This window comes from Tachyglossus aculeatus, chromosome 10 (assembly GCF_015852505.1).
Source record: "Tachyglossus aculeatus isolate mTacAcu1 chromosome 10, mTacAcu1.pri, whole genome shotgun sequence".
Taxonomy (NCBI): domain Eukaryota; kingdom Metazoa; phylum Chordata; class Mammalia; order Monotremata; family Tachyglossidae; genus Tachyglossus; species Tachyglossus aculeatus.
This window is the reverse complement of record NC_052075.1, coordinates 49,941,581-49,965,194: the sequence shown is the minus strand read 5'-3', so window position 1 is coordinate 49,965,194 and position 23,614 is coordinate 49,941,581. Positions and strand designations below refer to the sequence as shown.

Genomic DNA, 23,614 nt, shown 5'->3' with positions numbered 1-23,614 from the left:
CCCAGGCCCCTCTACTCCTATGGCTTATTCGGGAGGGCCGGGGGGAAAAGCAGGACAACCGGGTTGTCCAAGGGAACTAGCGGGGAGCAGTTTGGATCCAGGGACAGGGACTGCTAATGGGGGAGAAAGCCGGAAGGGAGAGGGAGGGGGCTCAATGCCTGTATCGGTTGGGGGGCAGGGGCGAGGAGCCGGGAGCTAGTAGGGTCGGATGCCTGGGTTGTGTGGGCCCCAGGACTATTGTGCAGGCTTCCCCATGTTCAGATGTGTGGGGGCCACCGGGGAGGGTCCGGGGAGAGGCCTCAAACACAATCTGGACAAGAACTAGGGGAGCTTCAGCTCTATGACCCCTCCCCAGCCCCGCCGCCATCCTCACCCGAGTACCCCGCTCCCCGTACAGACATGGAAGACAGGAGGGAGGATGGGAGGGGAACTGTCACGTTTACAGCACGATGTGGGTGGGTGGGTGGGAGGGGAAGGAGGAAGGGCGGGAGGGCAGATGGAAGGGAGGGCGGACATGCCAACATGAGGACTGGGGGAAGACGGCTCGGGGAGGGGAAGGGGAGGCCCCCGCCTTGCCCCAGGGGGCTGGGTGGGGGACTTTAGCCCTTTAGTGTGGGGGGGTGACCGCCCCCCCCATCATGGCTATGTACACAGGGTGGGATTGGGGGGGCATCCTTGTGCATTCCCGGGGGGGCGGGAGTTCCACCCCCACCCCAGGAGGCTGTAGGGGAAGCAAAGGATTGGGGAAAGAGGAAGGAAAATAGTCTGAGTCGGTGGGGGACAGGGGGCTGCCTGCCTCCCCCCACCAACCCTTTCCTACCTTCAGCCCTGGGCGGGGCGGGCATCCTCAAAGGCCACCGGTCAGGTCATCAGACGCCAGCAACAGAGGGGGTCGTGGGGGATGGACGGCCACGGCCTCTGGGGACACCGACCGGGCGGGCGGCGGACAGACCCACCCACCGTGGGAAGAGCGCCTCGGGGCCATCAGCCCAGGGCACGAGGGGAAGGGGTGAGGCTGTCAAGAAGGCCATGACATCATCGAGAGGGGACCGGGAAGGGACGACGTCACTGGAGGCAATCGAGAGGAAGCGATGTCATCCGAGATCTGGGCAGGAGGAAGTGGCATCCTCGGGGGCCGGGAAGAAATGACATCCCAAGTTGGGGCGAGGTTGTCCCCAGGGTCACGGAGACAACAGAGGGCACAGCATCACCGAGGTGGCCACTGGAAGTGAAGCCACCGAAAGGGAACGGCCTCCCGGAGGGGTCACGGTCCGGCGGGAGGACGTCTCCGACGGGGGAGGGGAGACGGACGGACTGGGAGGGAGAGGCACTGGAGGTGACGTCCCAAAGGAGGGGAACTCCAGAGATGAGGGGGGAGTCTCCAGAGACGATATCCTCGGTCGTCAGGACCGAAGAGGATGAAGTCTCTGGAGAAGACACCACGCCACAGGGCTAGAGCCCCGCTCGGGCTGGAATTCCCACCAACGGGATCCCGAACCTTGGGGCCTACGACGGGTCCGGGTCCAAGCTGGAAGAGAAGTGAGTCCGGACTGAACTGGAAGCGGTCCGGGCCTCGCTTCCTTCGGGGCAGGGCCACAGTTGGCTTCGTGGGCCGCGGCCCCCTACGCGTAAGGTCGGAGTCACTTCTGGCCTGGCCCCGGCTCGCGTCCAGTCGGATGGATGGATGGCGGTCACCGGGCCACAGCTGCCCGGCCCCAGACGGGAGAACCGTGGGGCTACTGGGGTGTCGGAAGGGTTCATAAACCCGGCTCCAGCTGTGCCAGATTTAGCTTGGCGCCCACCCGACCTGGCTCTATAGCTGGTTGGGGGGACCCTCGGCGACTACTGGCCTTCGGAGGAGCCAGTGGCAGTTTGGATGCTGGAGCGGGGACGAGCCTTCGCCCACAAGGCAGGATTCTCCGGACAAGTGGACGGGGTCTCCGTCCGGTCAGGCTGCCTGCCGCCAACATCGGAGGGGTCTTAGGGGAGAAGGGCGGCGCTTCGAGGCGAGGGGCTCTGGACGTGACGTCACTGGAGCGGGCACGGCCTCTGCAGATGACATCATCACTGAAGAGGATGGCGCCTCTGAAGCTGACGTCACCGTGGAAGGACCTTCTTGGTGGGGGGGGTGACACTACAAAGTAGGAGGGGCCACCGGAGCCGGAAGGGTCCCCGGTGCTATTGCCAAGGGGGGTGGGGGGGGTCTCTGGAGGTGACGTCACGGAGGAGGGGAGGAGCCTTTGGTGATGAGGTCACCTCGAGGGCAACGGAAAAGGAGGAGGAGGAGAAGGAGACCCCCCCCATACAGGAGGGGTCACGGGGATCCGGGGAGGAGGGGGGCTTCCCAAGAGAGGGGTGGCCCTCCTGGAGGCGGCCCGGCCGATGATGTCATCAGAGGGGAAGGCGCCTTCTGTGACGTCATCTCCCCACCACCACCACCACCACTTCCCTGGAGGGCCCGGGCTCCAGCGACGAGGTCCCGGGCAGGGATGGGAGGTGGGAGGCCCCGGGCGGCGGTGGCCCCGCGGCTCAGACGGTGACCTCGTTCTTGCTGCCGGTGCGGAGGTGCTGCGGCTGGTGGTGCCCGGGGATGAACTGCAGCTGCTCCACGGTGCCCTGCCGCTGGAAGGCCGGCCGCCGGCCCAGGGTGCCCGGGTTGGCCGCCCCGTCGGGGCCGCCCCCCGCGCCCCCGGCCCAGGCGGCGGGCTGCGGGGAGCCGTGGTGGTGGTGCAGGTGGTGGTGATGGTGGTGATGCAGGTGGGGCGGGGGCAGGCCGGGGGTGGCGTGGAGGGGCGTGGGCGGCCCCCCGGCCAGCAGCAGGTTGGACTGCGAGGCGGCTAGGCCGCGGGGAAGGTCAGGGCCCGGCGGAGGCGGGCCCGGGGGTGCGGGAGGTCCCGAGGCTGGGGCGGCCGGTCCCGGTGGCAGGGCGGCGGGGCTGCGGGGTGGCGACAGGAGCAGCCTCTCCTGGGACTGCAGGGCCTCGCGGGACAGGAGCAGCCGCTCCGGGGACACCAGCCGGGCCCGCGGCAGGGTCAGCTCGTAGCAGGGCCCGCGGGGGCCGGCCTCGGACAGCAGGTGCTCCTGGGACATGACCCGGCGGGGGTTGGGGCCCAGGCCGGGCTCCTCCAGGACCCCCCAGCCGTCCCCGCCGCAGTAGGGGGCTCCGGCCGGGCCGCCCCGGCGCAGGGCCTGCAGCGGCAGCGTGCCCCGGCTCAGCTCGGCCAGGTGGCGACGCTTCAGGTAGGCCTCGTCCAGGTCCTTCTCCGCTGCCGGAGGGGAGGAACGGAGGGGTGGAGAGAGGATGGGCGGGCGGAAGGGGGGCACGGCTTCCCCCCCCCCACACACACCATGTCCCCCACCTAATTCCATCCAGGCTCCACCTCGCCTCCATTCCCCCCGCCCCTAGTTCCGTTCCCGCCCCAAACCCCATTTCCCGTTCCCCCACCACCCCCATGCCACCCTGGACCTATTCCTCTCCCACTTCACCCCTGCCACCTCAAACCTACTCCCCCACCTCACCCATTCCACCCCGCACCTATTCCTCCGCCTCACCCATTTCATCCCAGATCTATTCCCCTCCTCTCACCCATGCCACCCCAGACCTGTTTCTCCCACCTCACCCATGCCATCCCAAACCTCTTCCGTTCCCCCTGCCCCTAGATCCGTTCCCGCCCCCAACCCCGTTTCCTGTTTCCCCACCTCACCCATGCCACCCTGGACCTATTCCTCTCCCACTTCGCCCCTGCCACCTCAAACCTATTCCCCCACCTCACCCATTCCACCCCGCACCTATTCCTCCACCTCACCCATTTCATCCCAGATCTATTCTCCCCCCTCACCCATGCCACCCCAGACCTATTTCTCCCACCTCACCCATGCCACCCCAGACCTATTTCTCCCACCTCACTCATGCCATCCCAAACCTCTTCCCCCACCTCACCCACTGCACCCCAGACCCATTCCCCCACCTCCCCCCATTCCACCCCAGCTCCATCCCCATCCCAGCCACGCTCCCTCGACCCCCTGGATCCCCCCCAACACACTTCCCTCAGCCTCACCGAGCCTCTTGAGTGAGGAGTAGCGATTGAGCTCGGACTTGACCGCCGCCTCGTAGGAGGGGGGCAGGTGGGACAGGTTGTGGAAAGAGCGGGAACAGGTGAGCGTGGAGTACTGCAGGGAGGGGCTCGGCGGGGGAGGAACCCGCCAGTCTGGGGAAGGACAGGACCAGGTCACGACCTTTCCTTCCCAGCCCCCCATATTCCCTCCACTCCCATATTCCCCAGGTCCTCTCCCACCCTTTCAAGGCACCACCCCAAGGCTCTTCAACCCGCCCCTCCTGTCAGCCCTCACCTACCCAGGGTGGCCGAGTGGTGCTTGGGGCTGTTGATGTTCAAGTGGATGTAGTTGTGGTGGAGGTTTTCTGTGTGAGGGAGACAGGGGACACAGGGGGGACAGAGCGGAAAGGCAGGGCGGGATGGATCGGCAGGGAAGCAACAAGGAGAGGGAAGGGTGAGGGGGAGGGACAGAGATCAGAGAGAGAGGGAGCGGAGCAAGACAGGAAAGAGCGTTACACATGGAGAGAGGAAGAGGGAGGGAGACAGAGAGGGCGAGGAGATGGAGAGAGAAAAGGAGACGGGAGAGGCACCATTAAAGAAGGATCGAGAGGCCGACGAGGGAAGGCGTATTTAGAGACAGTTGAAGAGATGGGGAGGAGATGGGGAGAGAGACCCGTTAGGATAATAGTTTGTGGGAGCACAGACCCAAGGGCAGACACACGTACACACAAACACCCCTGTTCTCCTCCTCCCCCCCCCCCCCCACCCTGTTCCTCCCATTTCCGCGGGACCCCACCCCCTCACCATGATTGCTCTTGACGGGGTTGTAGAGGTTCTTGGGGGGCCGGGGGGGCCCATTGTCGGGGCCGATCCCTCCAGAGGTCAGCGAGCTGCTGCGACCACGGTCCGAGCGGGAGCTTGGCCCAGCCTGGTGCCTCAGGATGTCCACCAGAGCCCTGGGGGCGAGCAGCGGGAGCCGGACGGTCAGGGTCTCTGGGCAACATGTTGCCCTCTCCCCGACTCCTCCGCCCGGGCCCAGGCTCTTCTAAACCACCCCTAGGCTGCTCCCTCTACCCTCAGGCTGCTCCCCCCATCTCAGCTCTGCCACTCGTCTGCTGTGTGACCTTGGGTACGTCACTTCACTTCTCTGGGCCTCAGTGACCTCATCTGGAAAATGGGGATGAAGACTGGGAGCCCCACGTGGAACAAGCTGATCATCTTGCATCTCCCCCCAGCGCTTAGAGCAGTGCTTGACGCATAGTAAGCACTTAACAAATAACATTGTTATTATTATTATTATCATTACTATCTTCTGGCTGTTCCCCTCCGTCCCCATGCTGCTCCCTTCCATCTCCAGGCTGCTCCCTTCCATTCCCCCGGCTCTTCCCTCTGACCCCAGGCTGACTTCCCCCCCTATTTTCAGGCTTTTCCCCCCCATCACCAGGCTGCTCTCCCAATCTTCAAGCTTCTCCCACTGTCCCCAGGGTGCTCCCCTCCATCCCTAGGCCTCTCCCCCCATCTCCGGGATGCTCCCTTCCATCCTCAGGTTCCTCCCCCAGATCCCAAGGCCGCTCCGGCTGTCCCCAGATCGCTCCCCTTCATCGCCAGGCTGCTCGCCCCCCTTCCTCTCCTACATGGGCTCATAGTCTTAATCCCCATCTTGTAGAGGATGGAACTGAGGCCCAGAGAAGTGAAATGACTTGTCACCGTGCGGACAGGTGGCGGAACCGGGATTAGAACCCAGGCCTCCTGATTCCCAGGCCCGTGCTTTATCCATTAGGCCACACTGCTTCTTTTTGTGGGCAGGGAGCGTGTCTGCTAATTCTGTAGCATTGCACTCTCCCAAGCATTTAGTGCTGTGTTCTGCGCGTAGTAAGTCTTCAATAAATATGCTTAGTACAGTGCTCTGCACGTAGTAAGCGCTCAATAAATACGATTGATGATGATGATAAATACAATTGATTGATTGATCCCCAGGCTCCCCCTCCCATCCCCAGGCTTCCCCAGCATGGCTCAGTGGAAAGAGCCCGGACTTTGGAGTCAGAGGTCATGGGTTCAAATCCCGGCTCCGCCACTTGTCATCTGTGTGACTCTGGGCGAATCACTTCACTTCTCTGTACCTCAATTACCTCAGCCGTAAAATGGTGATTAAGACTGCGAGCCCCCCGTGGGACAACCTGATCAGCTTGTAACCTCCCCGGCACTTAGAACAGTGCTTTGCACATAGTAAGCGCTTAATACATGCCATTATTATTATTATGCCCAGGCTTCCTCCCCACCCCCCAGTCCCTGCCCTTCCTCCTCCTCCTCCTTCCAGGCCTCTGGATTGATTGATTGATTGATCCCCAGGCTCCCCCTCCCATCCCCAGGCTTCCCCCCGGCAGCCCCCCAGTCCCTGCCCTTCCTCCTCCTCCTTCCTGAATTGATTGAGGGTTGCACTCTGAACAGTGCTTGGCACATAGAAAGCGCTTAACAAATACCAACATTATTACTGACTGATTGATTGCCCCCCAGTCCCCCTGCCCAGGCCCCGGGCCTGGTGTCCGGGCCCACCTGGGCACGTTGATCTCGCGGTGGGCGCGGGGGGCTCGCGAGGCCTTGCTGAAGGCCACCTTGGCGCCGACGCCCACGGCCAGGGCGAAGCTGATGACCCCGCAGACCACGTAGGCGGTGCTGCCCCCGGGGCCCTCGCCCGGCCGGCCCCCGGCCCCGCCGCCCGCCCCTCCGCCGGCCCGGCTGCCGTCCAGCCAGCCGGCCTGGCCCGCCTGGGGGCCGCCCCCGGGCCCGGCGGGCGGCGGGGTGAAGGCCCACACTGGGGTGTCGTAGTTGGAGCAGGAGGCCTGGGCCAGCCGCATGTGTCGGTGCTCGCAGCAGAAGCGGTAGTGGCAGGTGCCGCAGCAGAAGCGGAAGGAGCCCGTGGAGCAGTTGAAGGTGGCGTCGTACTGGCCCATCACGTCGTAGTAGCCGTGGCACAGCTCGGCTGGCGGGGGCGCCCGGGCCGCCGCGCCCCCGCCCCCCGTCCCGTTGCTCCCCGTGGCCGAGACCCCCGTGAGGCGACGCAGGTGGGCCAGGAGGGCCGGCAGGGCCCCGCCCGGGGGAGCCGGGGCAGCCGGCGACGGGGCGGCCGAAAGGTTGGCGGGCCGGGCGCCCGCCGCCCAGGCCAAGACCGCCCAGGCCGCCAGCAGCAGCACGGCTGCAGGCCGGGAGGGCGGCATGGCGGCGGCAGCGGGAGGACCCTGGCCGTGGAGGGGAGGAAACAGAGGGGAAGGGTCGAGGGCCAGGCGGAGAGACGGGGGAGACAAGGTTGGGGGACAGTTGGGGAAGGGGATGGAGAGAGAGGAAGGAAGGTGGGGGAAGAGATGGGGAGGTGGGGGACGGGGAGAGAGACAGACAGGATTTCACTCCCAAGTGACTGAGGATGGGGGCCCGAGTTCGGAACCCACACAGATCTACTCACACGCAGACACACACAGACACAGACTCCGCCTGCTCCTGGTAGGCCCCGTCCCGGCCTCCTTTCCGGCTGTCGGAGGGGGAGAATGTTCTTTGCGAGGGATGGGGGGGGAACGGAAGGGGAAGGGGGTGGCCACTGGAATCCCGGGGGGGGAAAGGCCGGGGTCCGTCCCGGTTGGGAAGCCCCCAGCGAGGGGGAGTCAGGGGGAACCTGCAGAGGAGGAGGAGGAGGAGCAGGGAGCTGGGAAGATCCTCTAGTTTGTGATGGGGACTTGTTTGGAGTCCCTAGATGAGGGTTTTTTTTGGGGGGGTCGGGGGTCTTGGCGAAGGGGCGCTCAGGGTGGGGAGTTGGAGAGAGAAAGAGCTGACACCCCTCCGTCCCCAGTCCGTCACCCGGCCAAGGCCTTTGGTGTTTCCACGGCAACTGCACAGCCACCGCTCTGTCACTGGCAGGAGAGGGGAGGGAGAGACGGACACACAATGACACACGGACACAGCAGCAACACTCGAACACGCACAACACCCGCAACCGCGCCTGGACGTTCGCCCGGGCAGACACGGCTCCAACTGGACAGACACAAACGCGAGTACCAAGCACAACTACACGCAGGCACAACCGCCCGGGCTCGCCCTGACCCTCCGCACGTCGTCCGCCATCAGACACGGATCAGAGTACAAAGGGGCGTACAACGGCACCCAACGCCCGCGAACACACAACCACGCGCACCAACCCCCGTGTGAAAACGCAGCCAACGTGCGGAGATGGAGAAACAGGACGACGCCGAGAGGCAGCACCGAAGCAGAGACGAGAGAGGGGCCCGTTCCTTGGCATGCAGAGCCTCTTGGGCGTGCGTACACGCCACACGCGCGTACACAGAGGCAGAGACACACAATCCCTCCCGCCACCCCCACATTACCCCCCTGTCTCGCACACACAAAGCCTCTGGATCTTTTCCTCCCCCACAACCTTGGCCTCCCCACAAGCCAGCCCTTTTCAAAAAACCGACCTCCCACCTGATCTCCTTCCCACCTCCCAAGGCCCAGGCCCAGCCCGACCCCCAGCCCCCCTCTCTCCTTCTTCCCATTTCACTCCTAAGCCTCTTTCCTCTCCTCTGTCCCCTTCTTTCCTCTCCTCTGCCCCCTTCTTTCCTCCCCTCGGCCTCTCTCACCCACCTCCTCGGTGGCTACGAAGTGTGGGTGAACCCCGGGGAAATTTGTGTCTGTGTGTGCATGAGGAGGGGGGAAACCCACGGCCAGGGATGGAAAGAGCCAGGGATGAGGACCGGGAAGAGACACTGAATCCCAAAGGTGCAGAGATGAAGATGGGCTGAGAGGAGATGCGGGGAGACAGGCGCGGAGAGATAATTGCACTGGAAACACGAGACCAGACTCCCTCCTCCCCCCGTCAAATAATAACGATGGTCTTCGTTAAGCGTTCACTATGTGCCAAGCGCTGGGGTAATAATAATAATAATAATGATGGCATTTATTAAGTGCTTCCTATGTGCAAAACACTGTTCTAAGTGCTGGGGAGGTTCCAGGGCAATCAGGTTGTCCCACAGGGGGCCCACAGTCTTTGTTAAGTGTTATGTGCCAAGCGCTGGGGTAATAATAATAATAATGATGACGGCATTTATTAAGCGCTTATTTTGTGCCAAGCACTGTTCTAAGCGCTGGGGAGGTTCCAGGGCAATCAGGTTGTCCCACAGGGGGCTCACAGTCTTTGTTAAGTGCTCACTATGTGCCAAGCGCTGGGGTAATAATAATAATAATGATGATGGCATTTATTAAGCACTTATTTTGTGCCAAGCACTGGGGAGTTTCCAGGGCAATCAGGTTGTCCCACAGGGGACTCACAGTCTTTGTTAAGCGCTCACAATGTGCCAAGTGCTGGGGTAACAATAATAATAATAATGATGATGGCATTTATTAAGCGCTTACTATGTGCCAAGCGCTGTTCTAAGCACTGGGGAGTTTCCAGGGCAATCAGGTTGTCCCACAGGGGGCTCACAGTCTTTGTTAAGCGCTCACTATGTGCCAAGCGCTGGGGTAATAATAATGATGATGGCATTTATTAAGCACTTTTGTGCCAAGCACTGGGGAGTTTCCAGAGCAATCAGGTTGTCCCACAGGGGGCTCACAGTCTTTGTTAAGCGCTCACAATGTGCCAAGCGCTGGGGTAATAATAATAATAATAACAATGGCATTTATTAAGCGCTTACTATGTGCCAAGTGCTGTTCTAAGCGCTGGGGAGGTTCCAGGGCAATCAGATTGTCCCACAAGGGGCTCACAGTCTTTGTTAAGCGCTAACTACGTGCCAAGTGCTGGGGTAATAATAATAATGATGATGGCATTTATTAAGCACTTATTTTGTACCAAGCGCTGTTCTAAGCGCTGGGGAGCAATCAGGTTGTCCCACAGGGGGCTCACAGTCTTTGTTAAGCTCTCACTATGTGTCAAGCGCTGGGGTAATAATAATAATAATAATGGCATTTATTAAGCGCTTACTATGTGCCAAGCGCTGTTCTAAGCGCTGGGGAGGTTCCAAGGCAATCAGGTTGTCCCACAGGGGGCTCACAGTCTTTGTTAAGCGCTCACTACGTGCCAAGCGCTGGGGTAATAATAATAATGATGATGGCATTTATTAAGCGCTTATTTTGTGCCAAGAGCTGTTCTAAGCGCTGGGGAGCAATCAGGTTGTCCCACAGGGGGCTCACAGTCTTTGTTAAGCTCCCACTATGTGTCAAGCGCCGGGGTAATAATAATAATGATGATGGCATTTATTAAGCGCTTATTTTGTGCCAAGCGCTGTTCTAAGCGCTGGGGAGCAATCAGGTTGTCCCACAGGGGGCTCACAGTCTTTGTTAATTGCTCACTATGTGTCAAGCGCCGGGGTAATAATAACAATAATAATAATAATGATGGCATTTATCAAGCGCTTACTATGTGCTAAGCGCTGGGGAGGTTCCAGGGCAATGAGGCTGTCCCCACAGGGGGCTCACAGTCTTCATCCCCATCTTCCAGATGAGGTAAGGGTAGAAACGAGGTAATCCAATCTGACTCCTGTTGGAGCCCCCCGGGTGAGAATGGCGTGGGGGGTGGGGGTGGGGGGGATGCCGAGGGAGGGAAAGATGGAAAGAAAACCAACCCAAGCTCCTTGGTCGGACCCCTGGCCTCGTGTCCGTCCGTCTGTCCCTGCCTCTGGGTCCCCACGGCCTTCCTTCTAACCCATCTCAGCCTGGGCTGGTGGGGGGGGGGGGGGTCTGGCCCTGCCGGGGTCCCCCCCGCCCCCCGGCCTCCTTACCTGGTCTCCGGGGGCCTGGGTCTCCCCCGGTTCCTCCGGCGGCAAATGCTAAACGCCCCCCGGAGGGGTGGGGGCCGGAGGGAGGGGAAGGGGTCTGCCGTTGGGCCTGCCGCTCCCCCAAATCCAAGGAAGGGGGGGGGCCTGCGGCGGCTGCGCCCGGATACACCACACACTCACACACACACTCACACACACACACACACACTCTCTCTCCTCCCCCCCGACGACCCCCCACCCCCCGGGCGGCGGGGAGAGGAGCCAGCCCAGGATGGGGAGGCGGGGACACCGGGCTCCTCCTCCTCCCCCTGGGGAGGTGGGAGCCCCTCCCTCCTCCCACGCCCCCCGACCGGGAGGTGGGAAGGGGCAGGGGTTGGAGGGGGAGGGAGACCCCCCCCAAAAAGTCGACCCTTCCCTTCCCACCTCTCTCCCCATCCGTCTGCGGGTCTCTCATCACCCCCCCCCAACCACATCATCTGGACCATTATTGGGAAAAGATGTCAATCACACACCTGGGGATGGACACTCCAGCTGGGCCCTGCTCCCCCAGGACCCCCCATCCCCCCCAGAGTCCCGGGTTTAGGGGCAGGTGCATGCCCAGGGTCAGGGCCAGATGATGGGAAGGGGGCGGGGGGCTTCTGCATCCCAATTCCCGGAAATCCCCTGGGGTTGCCCCCTCCCCCCGGAAAGCAGCCCCCACCGGGCCATCGTGGGGGGCGTTGGAGGAGGGGGAGGCGTCCGTGGTGACGGGAGGGATTGATTAACGCGGCGGGTACAGGAACCCAGGCCACCGTGTTCCCAGAGCAGAATAGAATCCCGTTGCCATGGCAACTGCAGCGGGGCTGGGAACCGGGAGGCAGGAGACTCCAGAAGGGGGAGCGGGGGGGAGGACTGGGAAGAGGGAGGAATGATTGGAGGAGGGCCGGCCCTCGGAGCAGAATGGAGATGGGGTGGGGGCAGAGTCTCTGATTCATTCATTCAATCGTCTTTATTGAGCGCTTACTGTGCGCAGAGCACTGGACTAAGCGCTTGGGAAGTCGGTCCCTACCCAACAGTGGGCTCACATCGATGGGCCATTGGGGGACCGGCGGGGTCCCCGGTGAGGGCTGTGATCCGGGGGGTTGATGACGTGACTCGGCCCATCCGTCTCCCGTCGCCTCAGTTTCCCCTGTGGGCTCCGGGCGGGCCATCCCCCTTCACCCGCGGCCTCGCCTGGCTCAGCGCCCTTAGCTCTCTCCTCGTGCCAGGGCCCAGCTTGGGCACCTCCTGGGACAACCCTCTCCCCAGGATTCTGATTATCAAGTGTCACTAGCGGGTGGGAAGGGAAAGGAGTGGGGTGGCTGTGGGTGAGACAGAGAGAGAGAGAGAGAGAGAATGTGCAGAGGAAGGCATTTGTCTCTTTGTGTGATTCTAATAATAATAATTGTGGTATTTGTAAAGCGCTTACTATGTGCCAAGCATTGCTCTAATCACTGGGGTAGATCCAAGGTAATCGGGTCAGACACGGTCCCTGTCCCACCTGGTGCTCACAGCCTTAAATCCTCATTTTACCGACGAGGGAACTGAGGCCCAGAAAGATGAAGTGACTCGCCCCGGGTCACACAGCGGACGCGTGGCGGGACCGGGATTAGAACCCAGGTCCTCGGAATCCCAGGCCCGTGCCCTTTTCTGCTAGGCCACACCTTTGTGTGCCTGGCTGTAACTCCATCAGGTACTTGCAGGTGGTGGGGAGGTGGGGCACCGTATCCCCTAGCCTTTCCTCAATCCAGTGCTCAGTGCTTAGAACAGTGCTTTGCACATAGTAAGCGCTTAATAAATGCCATTATTATTATTATTATCATTATTAAGTCAGTCCCTCCAATCCTCGCGTCAATGAACGCCGTGCCAGCCACAATCCCCGGAGACTTTTATTACAAAGAGCGCTCCCCTCGGGTCCCACCACAATCCCTCCACACTCCTGTGGAGAAGCCCAACGAGCTCAGTCCCTCCGGCAAATGTCCCTTCAAGCCCCGCATCCTACCACTGAGAAGCAGCGTGGCTCAGTGGAAAGAGCCCGGGCTTTGGAGTCAGAGGTCGTGGGTTCTAATCCTGGCTCTGCCCCTTGTCAGCTGTGTGACCTTGGGCAAGTCACTTCACTTCCCTGGGCCTCAGTTCCCTCATCTGGAAAAGGGGGATTAAGACGGTGAGCCCCTTGTGGGACAACCTGATCCACGTGTGACTTTGGGCAAGTCACTTCACTTCTCTGGGCCTCAGCTCCCTCATCTGGAAAATGGGGATTAAGACAGTGAGCCCCTCGTGGGACAACCTGATCCACGTGTGACTTTGGGCAAGTCACTTCACTTCTCTGGGCCTCAGTTCCCTCATCTGGAAAATGGGGATTAAGACGGTGAGCCCCTCGTGGGACAACCTGATCCACGTGTGACTTTGGGCAAGTCACTTCACTTCTCTGGGCCTCAGCTCCCTCATCTGGAAAATGGGGATTAAGACGGTGAGCCCCTCGTGGGACAACCTGATCCATGTGTGACTTTGGGCAAGTCACTTCACTTCTCTGGGCCTCAGTTCCCTCATCCGGAAAAGGGGGATTAAGACGGTGAGCCCCTCGTGGGACAACCTGATCAACGTGTGACTTTGGGCAAGTCACTTCACTTCTCTGGGCCTCAATTCCCTCATCTGGAAAAGGGGGATTAAGATGGTGAGCCCCTTGTGGGACAACCTGATCCATGTGTGACTTTGGGCAAGTCACTTCACTTCTCTGGGCCTCAGTTCCCTCATCCGGAAAAGGGGGATTAAGACTACAAGCCCCTCGTGGGACAACCTGATCAACCTGCATCCTCCCCAGCGCCTAGAACAGTGCTTTGCGCATAGTAAGCGCTTAATAAATGCCATGATTATTATTATTATGATTACCATTCTGCAAAACGGGAGCTCCCCCCAACCTCAATCACTCCAGCGGGGTGAGGCGGGGCATCCCGGGAGTGTGGGGTAGCTGTTTGGCGAGGGCGGGACCACTCTTGGCCGAGCCTGGGAGAGGAGCGATGGAGATCCAGGGCGTCGTGCCGTGGGACCGGAGTCGGGGGACGGTCAACCGAGAATGGAGCCCTGGCCTTGGAAGAGAGCGAGGAGGCCACTGTCTGGGGCCGGGTGCCGGAGGAGTTTCTGAACCTAGAGGAGGAAAGAGAGAGAGAGAGAGAAGCGGGGGTTGCTGGGGAAACACGGAGCGGGTGGGGGTGGGCGGGCTGGGGGTGGGCTGGGGGAGGCCATTACCTCCTTGAAGCGAGGGTGAGCCGCGTCGCGCACCAGCTGGAGGATAAGGCTCTCGCTGGTGGTCACAAAGGCTCCGCTCTGCCGCATCCGCGACAGGGCCAGCAGTCGGTCCACCTGACTGGAGAAGGGGTCACCGTATCATTTATCACCATTTTTTAAAATACAGTATTTGTTAAGCGCTTACTACATGTTCTAAGCGCCGGCGATGGGGTGGGGGTGGGGTAGAGACAATAACAATAACGATGATGGTAATTAAGCGCTTCCTCTGGGCTGTTCTAAGCGCTGGGATAGACACGAGGTTGTCCCACGTGGGGCTGTCTAGACTGTGAGCCCACTGTTGGGCTCTATCAATCAATCAATCAATCAATCGTATTTATTGAGCGCTTACTGTGTGCAGGGCACTGCACTAAGCGCTTGGGAAGTACAAGTCGGCAACATAGAGAGACGGTCCCTACCCAACAGCAGGCTCACAGTCTAGAAGGGGGAGACTGAGAACAAAACCAAACATACTAACAAAATAAAATAAATAGAATAGGTATGTACAAGTAAGATAAATAGAGTAATAAATAGGTACAAACATACATACATATATACAGGTGCTGTGGGGAAGGGAAGGAGGTAAGATGGGGGGATGGAGAGGGGGACGAGGGGGAGAGGAAGGAAGGGGCTCAGTCTGGGAAGGCCTCTATATGTTGCCAACTTGTACTTCCCAAGCGCTTAGTACAGTGCTCTGCACACAGTAAGCGCTCCATAAATACAATTGAATGAACTGCATTAAATTAAATGAATTGAATAAATACAAATGAATGAATGAATGAATCTCCATTTTCCAGACGACAGAACTGAGACAATTGAATGAACTGTATTAAATTAAATGAATTGAATAAATACAAATGAAGGAATGAATGAATCTCCATTTTCCAGACGAGGGAACTGAGGCACAGGGAAGCGAAGTGACTTGCCCAGAGTCACCCAGCTGATAAGTGGCGGAGCCGGGATCAGAACCCACGACTTCTGACTCCCAAGCCCAGGCTCGTTCCACTAAGCCCCGCTGCTTCTCAAGTCAGTTCATACATTCACTCGTTCGATCGTATTTATTGAGCGCATCCTGTGCGCAGAGCACTGTACTAAGCGCTTGGGACGGTACGATACAACAGTAAACACGCTGTGGGAAGCAGCGTGGCTCAGTGGAAAGAGCCCGGGCTTTGGAGTCAGAGGTCATGGGTTCAAATCCCGGCTCCGCCACTTGTCAGCTGGGTGACTTTGGGCAAGTCACTTCACTTCTCTGGGCCTCAGTTCCCTCATCTGGAAAATGGGGATTAAGACTGTGAGCCCCTCCGTGGGACAACCTGATCACCTTGGAAACTCTCCAGCGCTTAGAACAGTGCTTTGCACATAGTAAGCACTTAATAAATGCCATTATTATTATTATTATGAAACAGACACATTCCCTGCCCACCAGGAACTTACAGTCTAGAGGTTAGTTAGTAAGAAGCAGCGTGGCTTAGTGGATACAGCCCGGGCTTGGGAGTCAGAAGGACTTGGGTTCTAATCCCGGCTCTGCCCCACGTCTGCGGTGGGACCTTGGTTAAGCCACTTAATTTCTCCGTGAAATACTGGGGTCTTCTAGACTGTGAGCCCACTGTTGGGTTGGGACCGTCTCTATATGTTGCCAACTTGGACTTCCCAAGTGCTTAGTACAGTGCTCTGCACATAGTAAGCACTCAATAAATATGATTGATTAAGACCGTGAGCCCTAGATGGGACAGGGACCGTGTCCAACCTGATTGACTTGCATCTATTTAGAACAGGGCTTGGCACATAGTAAGTACTTAACAAGTACCATAGTTATTACTATTAATTATTAGGCCGCATCCAGTCCCTGTCCCGCGGGGGGCTCACAGTCTAAATAGGAGGGAGAACAGGGATTGAATTGAAACATGTATATATGTTTGTACGTATTTATTACTCTATTTATTTTACTTGTACATATTTATTCTATTTATTGTATTTTGTTAATATGTTTGGTTTTGTTCTCTGTCTCCCCCTTCTAGACTGTGAGCCCGCTGTTGGGTAGCGACCGCCTCTATATGTTGCCGGCTTGGACTTCCCAAGCGCTTAGTCCAGTGCTCTGCACACAGTAAGCGCTCAATAAATACGATTGAATGAATGAATGAATGAATTCCCATTCTGCAGTTGAGGAAACGGAGAATAATAATGACGGTATTTGTTGAGCGCTTACTACATATCAAGCACTGTTCTAAGCGCTGGGGTAGATACAATAATAATAATAATGATGGCATTTATTAAGCGCTTACTATGTGCAAAGCACTGTTCTAAGCGCTGGGGTAGATACAATAATAATAATAATGATGGCATTTATTAAGCGCTTACTATGTACAAAGCACTGTTCTAAGCGCTGGGGAGGTTACAAGGTGATCAGGTTGTCCCACGGGGGGCTCGCGGTCTTCATCCCCATTTTCCAGATGAGGGAACTGAGGCCCAGGGAAGTGAAGTGTCAGAGGTCATGGGTTCAAATCCCCACTCTGCCAATTGTCAGCTGTGTGACTTTGGGCAAGTCATTTCACTTCTCTGGGCCTCAGTTCCCTCATCTGTCAAATGGGGATGAAGACTGTGAGCCCACTGCTGGGTAGGGACTGTCTCTATATGTTGCCAACTTGTACTTCCCAAGCGCTTAGTACAGTGCTCTGCACACAGTAAGCGCTCAATAAATGCGATTGATTGATTGACTGACAACCTGATCACCTTGTATCCCCCCAGGGCTTAGAACAGTGCTTTGCACATAGTAAGCACTTAACAAATACCATTATTATTATTATTATTATTAAGTGACTTGCCCAAAGTCACCCAGCTGACAAGCGGCAGAGCCAGGATTGGAACCCATTACCTCTGACTCCAAAGCCTGGGCTCCTTCAACTGAGCCACGCTGCTTCTCAATACGCTTTGTACAGTGCTCTGCACACAGGAAGCGCTCAATAAATACGATTGATTGATTGATTGGTAGTACCACGCACTTTTTTCTTCCCCGCTCCCAGCTCTCCCCCCCCGGCCTTTGGGTCTCCCCATCACCTGCGAGAGGAGCAGGCGTCGGCCACTACGTGGACATCCAAACCGCGGTCCAGCAGGTCCAAAGTCGTGCTCTGGAGGGAGAGGACGATTACGGGGTCAAAGATGGCTGGAGTCGATGAAGAGGCACCGGGGGTGGGAGGGGAGGGACAACAAGAGAAGCAGCGTGGCTCAGTGGAAAGAGCCCGGGCTTTGGAGTCGGAGGTCATGGGTTCAAATCCCAGCTCCGCCACTGGTCAGCTGGGTGACTTTGGGCTAGTCACTTCACTTCTCTGAGCCTCAGTTCCCTCATCTGGAAAATGGGGATGAAGACTGTGAGCCTCCGGTGGGACAACCTGGTCCCCTTGTGACCTCCCCAGCGCTTGGAATAATAATAATAATAATGGCATTTGTTAAGCTCTTACTATGTGCAAAGCACTGTTCTAAGCGCTGGGGAGGTTACAAGGTGATCAAGTTGTCCCTCGTGGGGCTCACAGCCTTAATCCCCATTTTCCAGATGAGGGAACTGAGGCCCAGAGAAGTGAAGTGACTCGCCCAAAGTCACACAGCTGACAATTGGCAGAGCCGGGATTGGAACCCATGACCTCTGACACTTCACGTCTCTGGGCCTCAGTTCCCTCATCTGGAAAATGGGGATGAAGACTGTGAGCCCCCCGTGGGACCACCTGATCACCTCCCCAGCGCTTAGGACAGAGCTTTGCACATAGTAAGCGCTTAATAAATGCCATCATCATTATTATTATTACTGAGCCACGCTGCTTCTCTCATTATCGAATTATGATGATGATGGCATTTATTAAGCGCTTACTATGTGCAAAGCACTGTTCTAAGCGCTGGGGAGTTTACAAGGTGATCAGGTTGTCCCACGGGGGTGCTCACAGTCTTAATCCCCATTTTCCAGATGAGGGAACTGAGGCCCAGAGAAGTGAAGTGATTTGTCCAAAGTCACACAGCTGACAATTGGCAGAGCCGGGATTGGAACCCATGACCTCTGACACTTCACGTCTCTGGGCCTCAGTTCCCTCATCTGGAAAATGGGGATGAAGACTGTGAGCCCCCTGTGGGACCACCTGATCACGTGGTAACCTCGCCAGCGCTTAGGACAGAGCTTTGCACATAGTAAGCGCTTAATAAATGCCACCATCGTTATTATTATTATTGTTGAGCCACGCTGCTTCTCTCATTATCGAATTATCTGTCGGACACGAGGAGGGAGGGCGTCCCGGGCCAGAGACGGCGTGGGAGAGGGGTCGGCGGCCAGCTAGACGAGATGGAGGGACCACGAGAAGGTTAGCGTTAGGGCACTGGTGGGTCTCAGCCCACTGTTGGGTAGGGACTGTCTCTCTATGTTGCCAACTTGTACTTCCCAAGCGCTTAGTACAGTGCTCTGCACACAGTAAGCGCTCAATAAATACGATTGATTGGTTGACGGGGAAGTTGGGGATCGTGAGTCTGGGATCGGAGTCTTACCAAGATACAGGCCTGGGCCTCGATCCCGCAGAGCAAGACGGAGCGCAGCCCGGGCCGAGCTCCCAGCTCCCGTTCCACCTCGGCCGTCACCATGCTGAAGCACGTCTTGGACAGCGGGCGCAGCCCCCCGGCCCCCAGTTCGGGCACGGTGGACCCCAGGCCTTGAGGGTACTGCTCTGTGAGCACCACGGGGACCTCCAGGATCCGGGCCGCCTGCCGTGGGATGGAGGGGGACTTACAGAAGAAGCGTGGCGGGGGTGAAATCTCCCCCTTCTCGACTGTGAGCCCGCTGCGGGGTAGGGACCGTCTCTATAAGTTGCCAACTTGGACTTCCCAAGCGCTTAGTCCAGTGCTCTGCACGCAGTAAGCGCTCAATAAATACGACTGAATTGAATTGGAAGGAGCACCGGCCTGGAAGGAGGAAGGTCAAGGGTTCTAATCCCGGCTCTGCCGTGTGACCTGGGGGGAGTCGCCACACTTCTCCGGGAAAATGGGAATTGAGACCGCGAGCCCTTCGTGGGACGGGGACTGTGTCCAACCCAATTCGCTTGTATCTACCCCAGCGCTTAGTACAGTGTAAGCGCTTAACAAACACCGTAATTAGGATTCGTAACAGTATTAGGGGCTCAGTATTTGTTAAGCGTTTATTATGTGCCAGGCACTGGGGTAGATACAAGATAGTCGGTCTGGACACAGTCCCTGTCCCGCATATGGCTCAAGGACTTAATCCCCATTTTACAGATGAGGTTACTGAGGCACAGAGATGCGAAGTGACTTCCCCCAGGTCATATAGCAGACTAGACTGCGAACCCGCTGTTGGGTAGGGACCGTCTCCGTATGTTGCCAACTTGCGCTTAGTCCAGTGCTCGGCACACAGTAAGCGCTCAATAAATACGATTGAATGAATGAATGAAAGTGGTTGAGCCAGGATTAGACCCCTGCCCACAAGGAGCTTACTAGGGAAGGGGATCCGAAACCCCAAGCCTCTGAGGGGAGCAGGCTCTGGGGGTGGAGGCCGGGCCAGGCCTAAGGGCCCACTGTTGGGTAGGGACTGTCTCTCTATGTTGCCAACTTGTACTTCCCAAGCGCTTAGTACAGTGCTCTGCACACAGTAAGCGCTCAATAAATATGATTGATTGATTGATTGATAGGGGGGCATCCGGATCCCTGGTACCTGGAGCATCCGGGCGGCGACCGACACAATCTCAGGGAAGAAGGCGACGGTGGTTCGGAATTTCTCCTGCATGTCGCACAGGAAGAGGATGGAGGAGCCAGGGAGGATCCGACCCAGGCTGGGCCGCGCCATTTCCTGCAAGGGGGAACACACGGCAGGGGGCCTGGAAGCGGCGGGGGGTGGGGTGGGGACCCCAATCAATCAATCAATCATATTTATTGAGCGCTTACTGTGTGCGGAGCACTGTACTAAGCGCTTGGGAAGTCCAAGTTGGCACCATATAGAGATGGTCCCTACCCAACAGTGGGCTCACAGTCTAGAAGGGGGAGACAGAGAACAAAACCAAACATATTAACAAGATAAAATAAATAGAATAGATATGTACAAGTAACATAAATTAATAGAGTAATAAATCTGTACAAACATATATACATATATACAGGTGCTGTGGGGAAGGGAAGGAGGTAAGATGGGGGTGATGGAGAGGGGGACGAGGGGGAGAGGAGGGAGGGAGAGGAGGGTTCAGCCCTGAGTTCTTGGAGTGAGATTAATCAAATATAATATGTCAAACATATTAACAAAATAAAATAAATAGAATAGATATGTACAAGTAAAATAGAGTAATAAATATGTATATATGTTTGTACATATTTATTACTCTTTATTTATTTATTTTACTTGTACATATCTATTCTATTTATTTTATTTTGTTAGTATGTTTGGTTTTGTTCTCTGTCTGCCCCTTTGAGACTGTGAGCCCACTGTTGGGTAGGGACCGTCTCTAGGTGTTGCCAACTTGTACTTCCCAAGCGCTTAGTACAGTGCTCTGCACACAGTAAGCGCTCAATAAATACGATTGATGATGATGATACATATATACAGGTGCTGTGGGGAAGGGAAGGAGGTAAGATGGGGGGGATGGAGAGGGGGACGAGGGGGAGAGGAAGGAGGGGGAGAGGAAGGAGGGGGCTCAATCCGGGAAGGCCTCCTATTGGGATAGAGCCCGGGCCTGGGACTTCTAGACTGTGAGCCCACTGTTGGGTAGGGACCGTCTCTAGATGTTGCCAACTTGTACTTCCCAAGCGCTTAGTCCAGTGCTCTGCACACAATAAGCGCTCAATAAATACGACTGACTGAATGAATGAATGAATGGGAGTCAGAAGGATCTGGGTTCTAATCCCCGCTCCGCCACTTGTCCGCTGGGTGACCTTGCCAGTCGGTCAAATATATTTATTGAGCGCTTACTGTTTGCAGAGCACTGTACTAGAGCACTGTGTATTAGAGAAGCAGCGTGGATCAGTGGAAAGAGCATGGGCTTTGGAGTCAGGGGTCATGGGTTCGAATCCCAGCTCCACCACAAGTCTGCTGTGTGACCTTGGGCAAGTCACTTAACTTCTCTGAGCCTCAGTTACCTCATCTGTAAAAATGGGGATTAAGACTGTGAGCCCCACGTGGGACAACTTGATCACATTGTATCCCCCACAGTGCTTAGAACAGTGCTTTGCACATAGTAAGCGCTTAACAAATGCCACCTCCTCCTCCTCCTCCTCCACCACCACCATAAGAGAAGCAGCATGGCTCAATGGAAAGAGCACAGGCTTTGGAGTCCAAAGTCATGGGTTCAAATCTCAGCTCCACCAACCGTCAGCTGTGGGACTTTGGGGCAAGTCACTTCACTTCTCTGGGCCTCAGTTCCCTCATCTGGAAAATGGGGAGGAAGACTGTGAGTCTGCCGTGGGACAACCTGATCACTTTGTAACCTCCCCAACAATTAGAACAGTACTTTGCACATAGTAAGCACTTAACAACTACCATCATTATTATTATTATTCTCTGTGCCACAGCTACCTCCTCTGTAAAATGGGGATGAAGACTGTGAGCCCGCCGTGGGACAACCTAATCACCTTGTAGCCTCCCCAGCGCTTAGAACAGTGCTTGGCACATAATAAGTGCTTAATAAACGCCATTATTATTATTATTATTATTATTCTCTGGGCCTCAGTTCCCTCATTTGGAAAATGGGGATGAAGACTGGGAGCCCCGCCATGGGACAACCTGATCACCTTGTAACCTCCCTAACAATTAGAACAGTGCTTTGCACACAGTAAGCGCTTAACAAATACCATCATTATTATTATTCTCTGTGCCTCAGCTACCTTCTCTGTAAAATGGGGATGAAGACTGTGAGCCCGCCGTGGGACAACCTGATCACCTTGTAACCTCCCCAGCGCTTAGAACAGTGCTTTGCACATAGTAAGGGCTCAACAAATACCACCATTATTATTATTATTCTCTGGGCCTCGGTTCCCTCATCTGTAAAATGGGGGTGAAGACTGTGAGCCCCCCGTGGGACAACCTGATCACCTTGTAACCTCCCCAGCGCTTAGAACAGTGCTTGGCACATAGTAAGCGCTAACTCGACAGTCTTCTAGACTGTAAGCCCGCTGTTGGGTAGGGACTGTCTCTATATGTTGCCAATTTGTACTTCTCAAGCGCTTAGTACAGTGCTCTGCACATAGTAAGCTCTCAATAAATACGACTGATGATGATTGATGATGACCGCCTCTATATGTTGCCAACCTGTACTTCCCAAGCGCTTAGTACAGTGCTCTGCACACAGTAAGCGCTCAATAAATACGATTGAATGAATAAATGAATGAAGAAATGCCATGATTATTATTATTATGACCTCCTAGAGGAGGTGAGCTGTCAGTAGGGCATTGCTGAGGGGGTTGAAAGGGTCCTTGAAGCAAGGCCCTTGGCCATTTCCCACGACCCTGGGCCCCACAACTCACTTTGGCGTTTCCGGGAGGGAGGTCATGACCCCGCCCACCCCAGGCCCCGCCCTCGCCCTGCAGAGTCGACCAATGGCAGCGCGCGTTTCCAGCCACGCCCCCGCACGCCCCCATCTGGCCCCGCCCCCTCCGGCGTCAATCAAACTACCGCGCACGCTCGGGCTCTGCCCTCCCTGCCCCCGCACGAGGCCGGCGGCCAATCAGCGAGCTCGCCGCTCCACCGCCCTCCTCCCTCCTGATTGGAAGGGGCGGAGGTCGCCTGGAAACGAAGCCCCGCCCCCTAATCCGTCAATCAAACCGCCGGGCGCGCTCGGGCTCCGCCCTCCCTCCCCCCGCCCGAGTCCGGCGGCCAATCAGCGCGCTCGCCGCTCCGCCTCCGCCCTCCTCTCTCCTGATTGGAAGGGGCGGTGGTCGCCTGGAAACGAATCCCCGCCCCCTCAGCGATTTCATTGGTCGCCAAAGTTCGCGGCGGGCCAATCAGGGAAAGGGGGTGGGTGAGTGGCGTGGGGGAAAGCGGGAGGGGCGGAGGGCAACACAGGGCTCTTAAGGTGGGCAGCGGGGACGCGCGTTGGAAATAATAATAATCATCATCATCATCAATCGTATTTATTGAGCGCTTACTGTGTGCAGAGCACTGTACTAAGCGCTTGGGAAGTACAAATTGGCACCATATAGAGACAGTCCCTACCCAACAGTGGGCTCACAGTCTAAAAGGGGGAGACAGAGAACAAAACCAAACATACTAACAAAATAAAATAAATAGAATAGATATGTACAAATAAAATAAATAAATAAATAGAGTAATAAATATGTACAAACATATATACATATAAATAATAAAATGATAATAGTTTTTTATGGCATTTATTATTATTAGAGAAGCAGCGTGGCTCAGTGGAAGGAGCCCGAGCCTTGGAGTCAGAGGTCGTGGGTTCAAATCCCGGCTCCACCAATTGTCAGCTGGGTGACTTTGGGCAAGTCACTTCACTTCTCTGGGCCTCAGTTCCCTCAGCT

The 23,614-nt window shown here is 56.9% G+C and overlaps 2 protein-coding genes across 4 annotated transcripts; both read right to left on the bottom strand.

Moving 5' to 3' along the window:
• Positions 1–471: 471 nt before the first annotated feature.
• On the bottom strand, positions 472–11,041 carry SHISA7 (shisa family member 7). Of its 2 annotated transcripts, XM_038753269.1 has the most exons (6): positions 10,814–11,041; positions 6,609–7,291; positions 4,860–5,011; positions 4,355–4,420; positions 4,059–4,208; positions 472–3,266 (listed from the first exon to the last, which is right to left on the bottom strand). In XM_038753269.1, exons 2-6 carry the CDS (start codon positions 7,268–7,270, stop codon positions 2,530–2,532), a joined length of 1,767 nt encoding a protein of 588 aa, XP_038609197.1. In that variant the 5' UTR covers positions 7,271–7,291; positions 10,814–11,041; the 3' UTR covers positions 472–2,529. The 2 variants fall into 2 exon arrangements, with proteins under 2 accessions (XP_038609197.1, XP_038609198.1); XM_038753270.1 differs by lacking the exon at positions 10,814–11,041 and having other exon boundaries at positions 6,609–8,350.
• Positions 11,042–13,646: 2,605 nt separating this feature from the next.
• ISOC2 (isochorismatase domain containing 2) lies at positions 13,647–22,623 on the bottom strand. Of its 2 annotated transcripts, none has more exons than XM_038753020.1 (6): positions 22,601–22,623; positions 19,806–19,968; positions 18,632–18,844; positions 17,165–17,235; positions 14,075–14,192; positions 13,647–13,972 (listed from the first exon to the last, which is right to left on the bottom strand). In XM_038753020.1, the coding sequence occupies exons 2-6, from the start codon at positions 19,935–19,937 to the stop codon at positions 13,892–13,894; spliced, it is 615 nt and encodes a 204-aa protein (XP_038608948.1). In that variant the 5' UTR covers positions 19,938–19,968; positions 22,601–22,623; the 3' UTR covers positions 13,647–13,891. The 2 variants fall into 2 exon arrangements, with proteins under 2 accessions (XP_038608948.1, XP_038608949.1); XM_038753021.1 differs by lacking the exon at positions 22,601–22,623 and adding an exon at positions 21,448–21,465.
• Positions 22,624–23,614: the final 991 nt, after the last annotated feature.

What these genes read in the sequence shown, in the direction of transcription:
- SHISA7 (XM_038753269.1), bottom strand. Translation starts at nt 7,270, where the DNA reads ATGCCGCCCTCCCGGCCTGCAGCCGTGCTGCTGCTGGCGGCCTGGGCG. An exon ending in CGCGAGATCAACGTGCCCAG is followed by an intron (nt 5,012 to 6,608) that starts GTGGGCCCGGAC and finishes GCTCGCCCCCAG; the next exon opens with GGCTCTGGTGGACATCCTGA. An exon ending in GCACCACTCGGCCACCCTGG is followed by an intron (nt 4,209 to 4,354) that starts GTAGGTGAGGGC and finishes GTCCTTCCCCAG; the next exon opens with ACTGGCGGGTTCCTCCCCCG.
- ISOC2 (XM_038753020.1), bottom strand. Translation starts at nt 19,937, where the DNA reads ATGGCGCGGCCCAGCCTGGGTCGGATCCTCCCTGGCTCCTCCATCCTC. An exon ending in AGGCCCAGGCCTGTATCTTG is followed by an intron (nt 17,236 to 18,631) that starts GTAAGACTCCGA and finishes CTCTCCCTCCAG; the next exon opens with AGCACGACTTTGGACCTGCT. An exon ending in GACGCCTGCTCCTCTCGCAG is followed by an intron (nt 14,193 to 17,164) that starts GTGATGGGGAGA and finishes CCCCTTCTCCAG; the next exon opens with TCAGGTGGACCGACTGCTGG.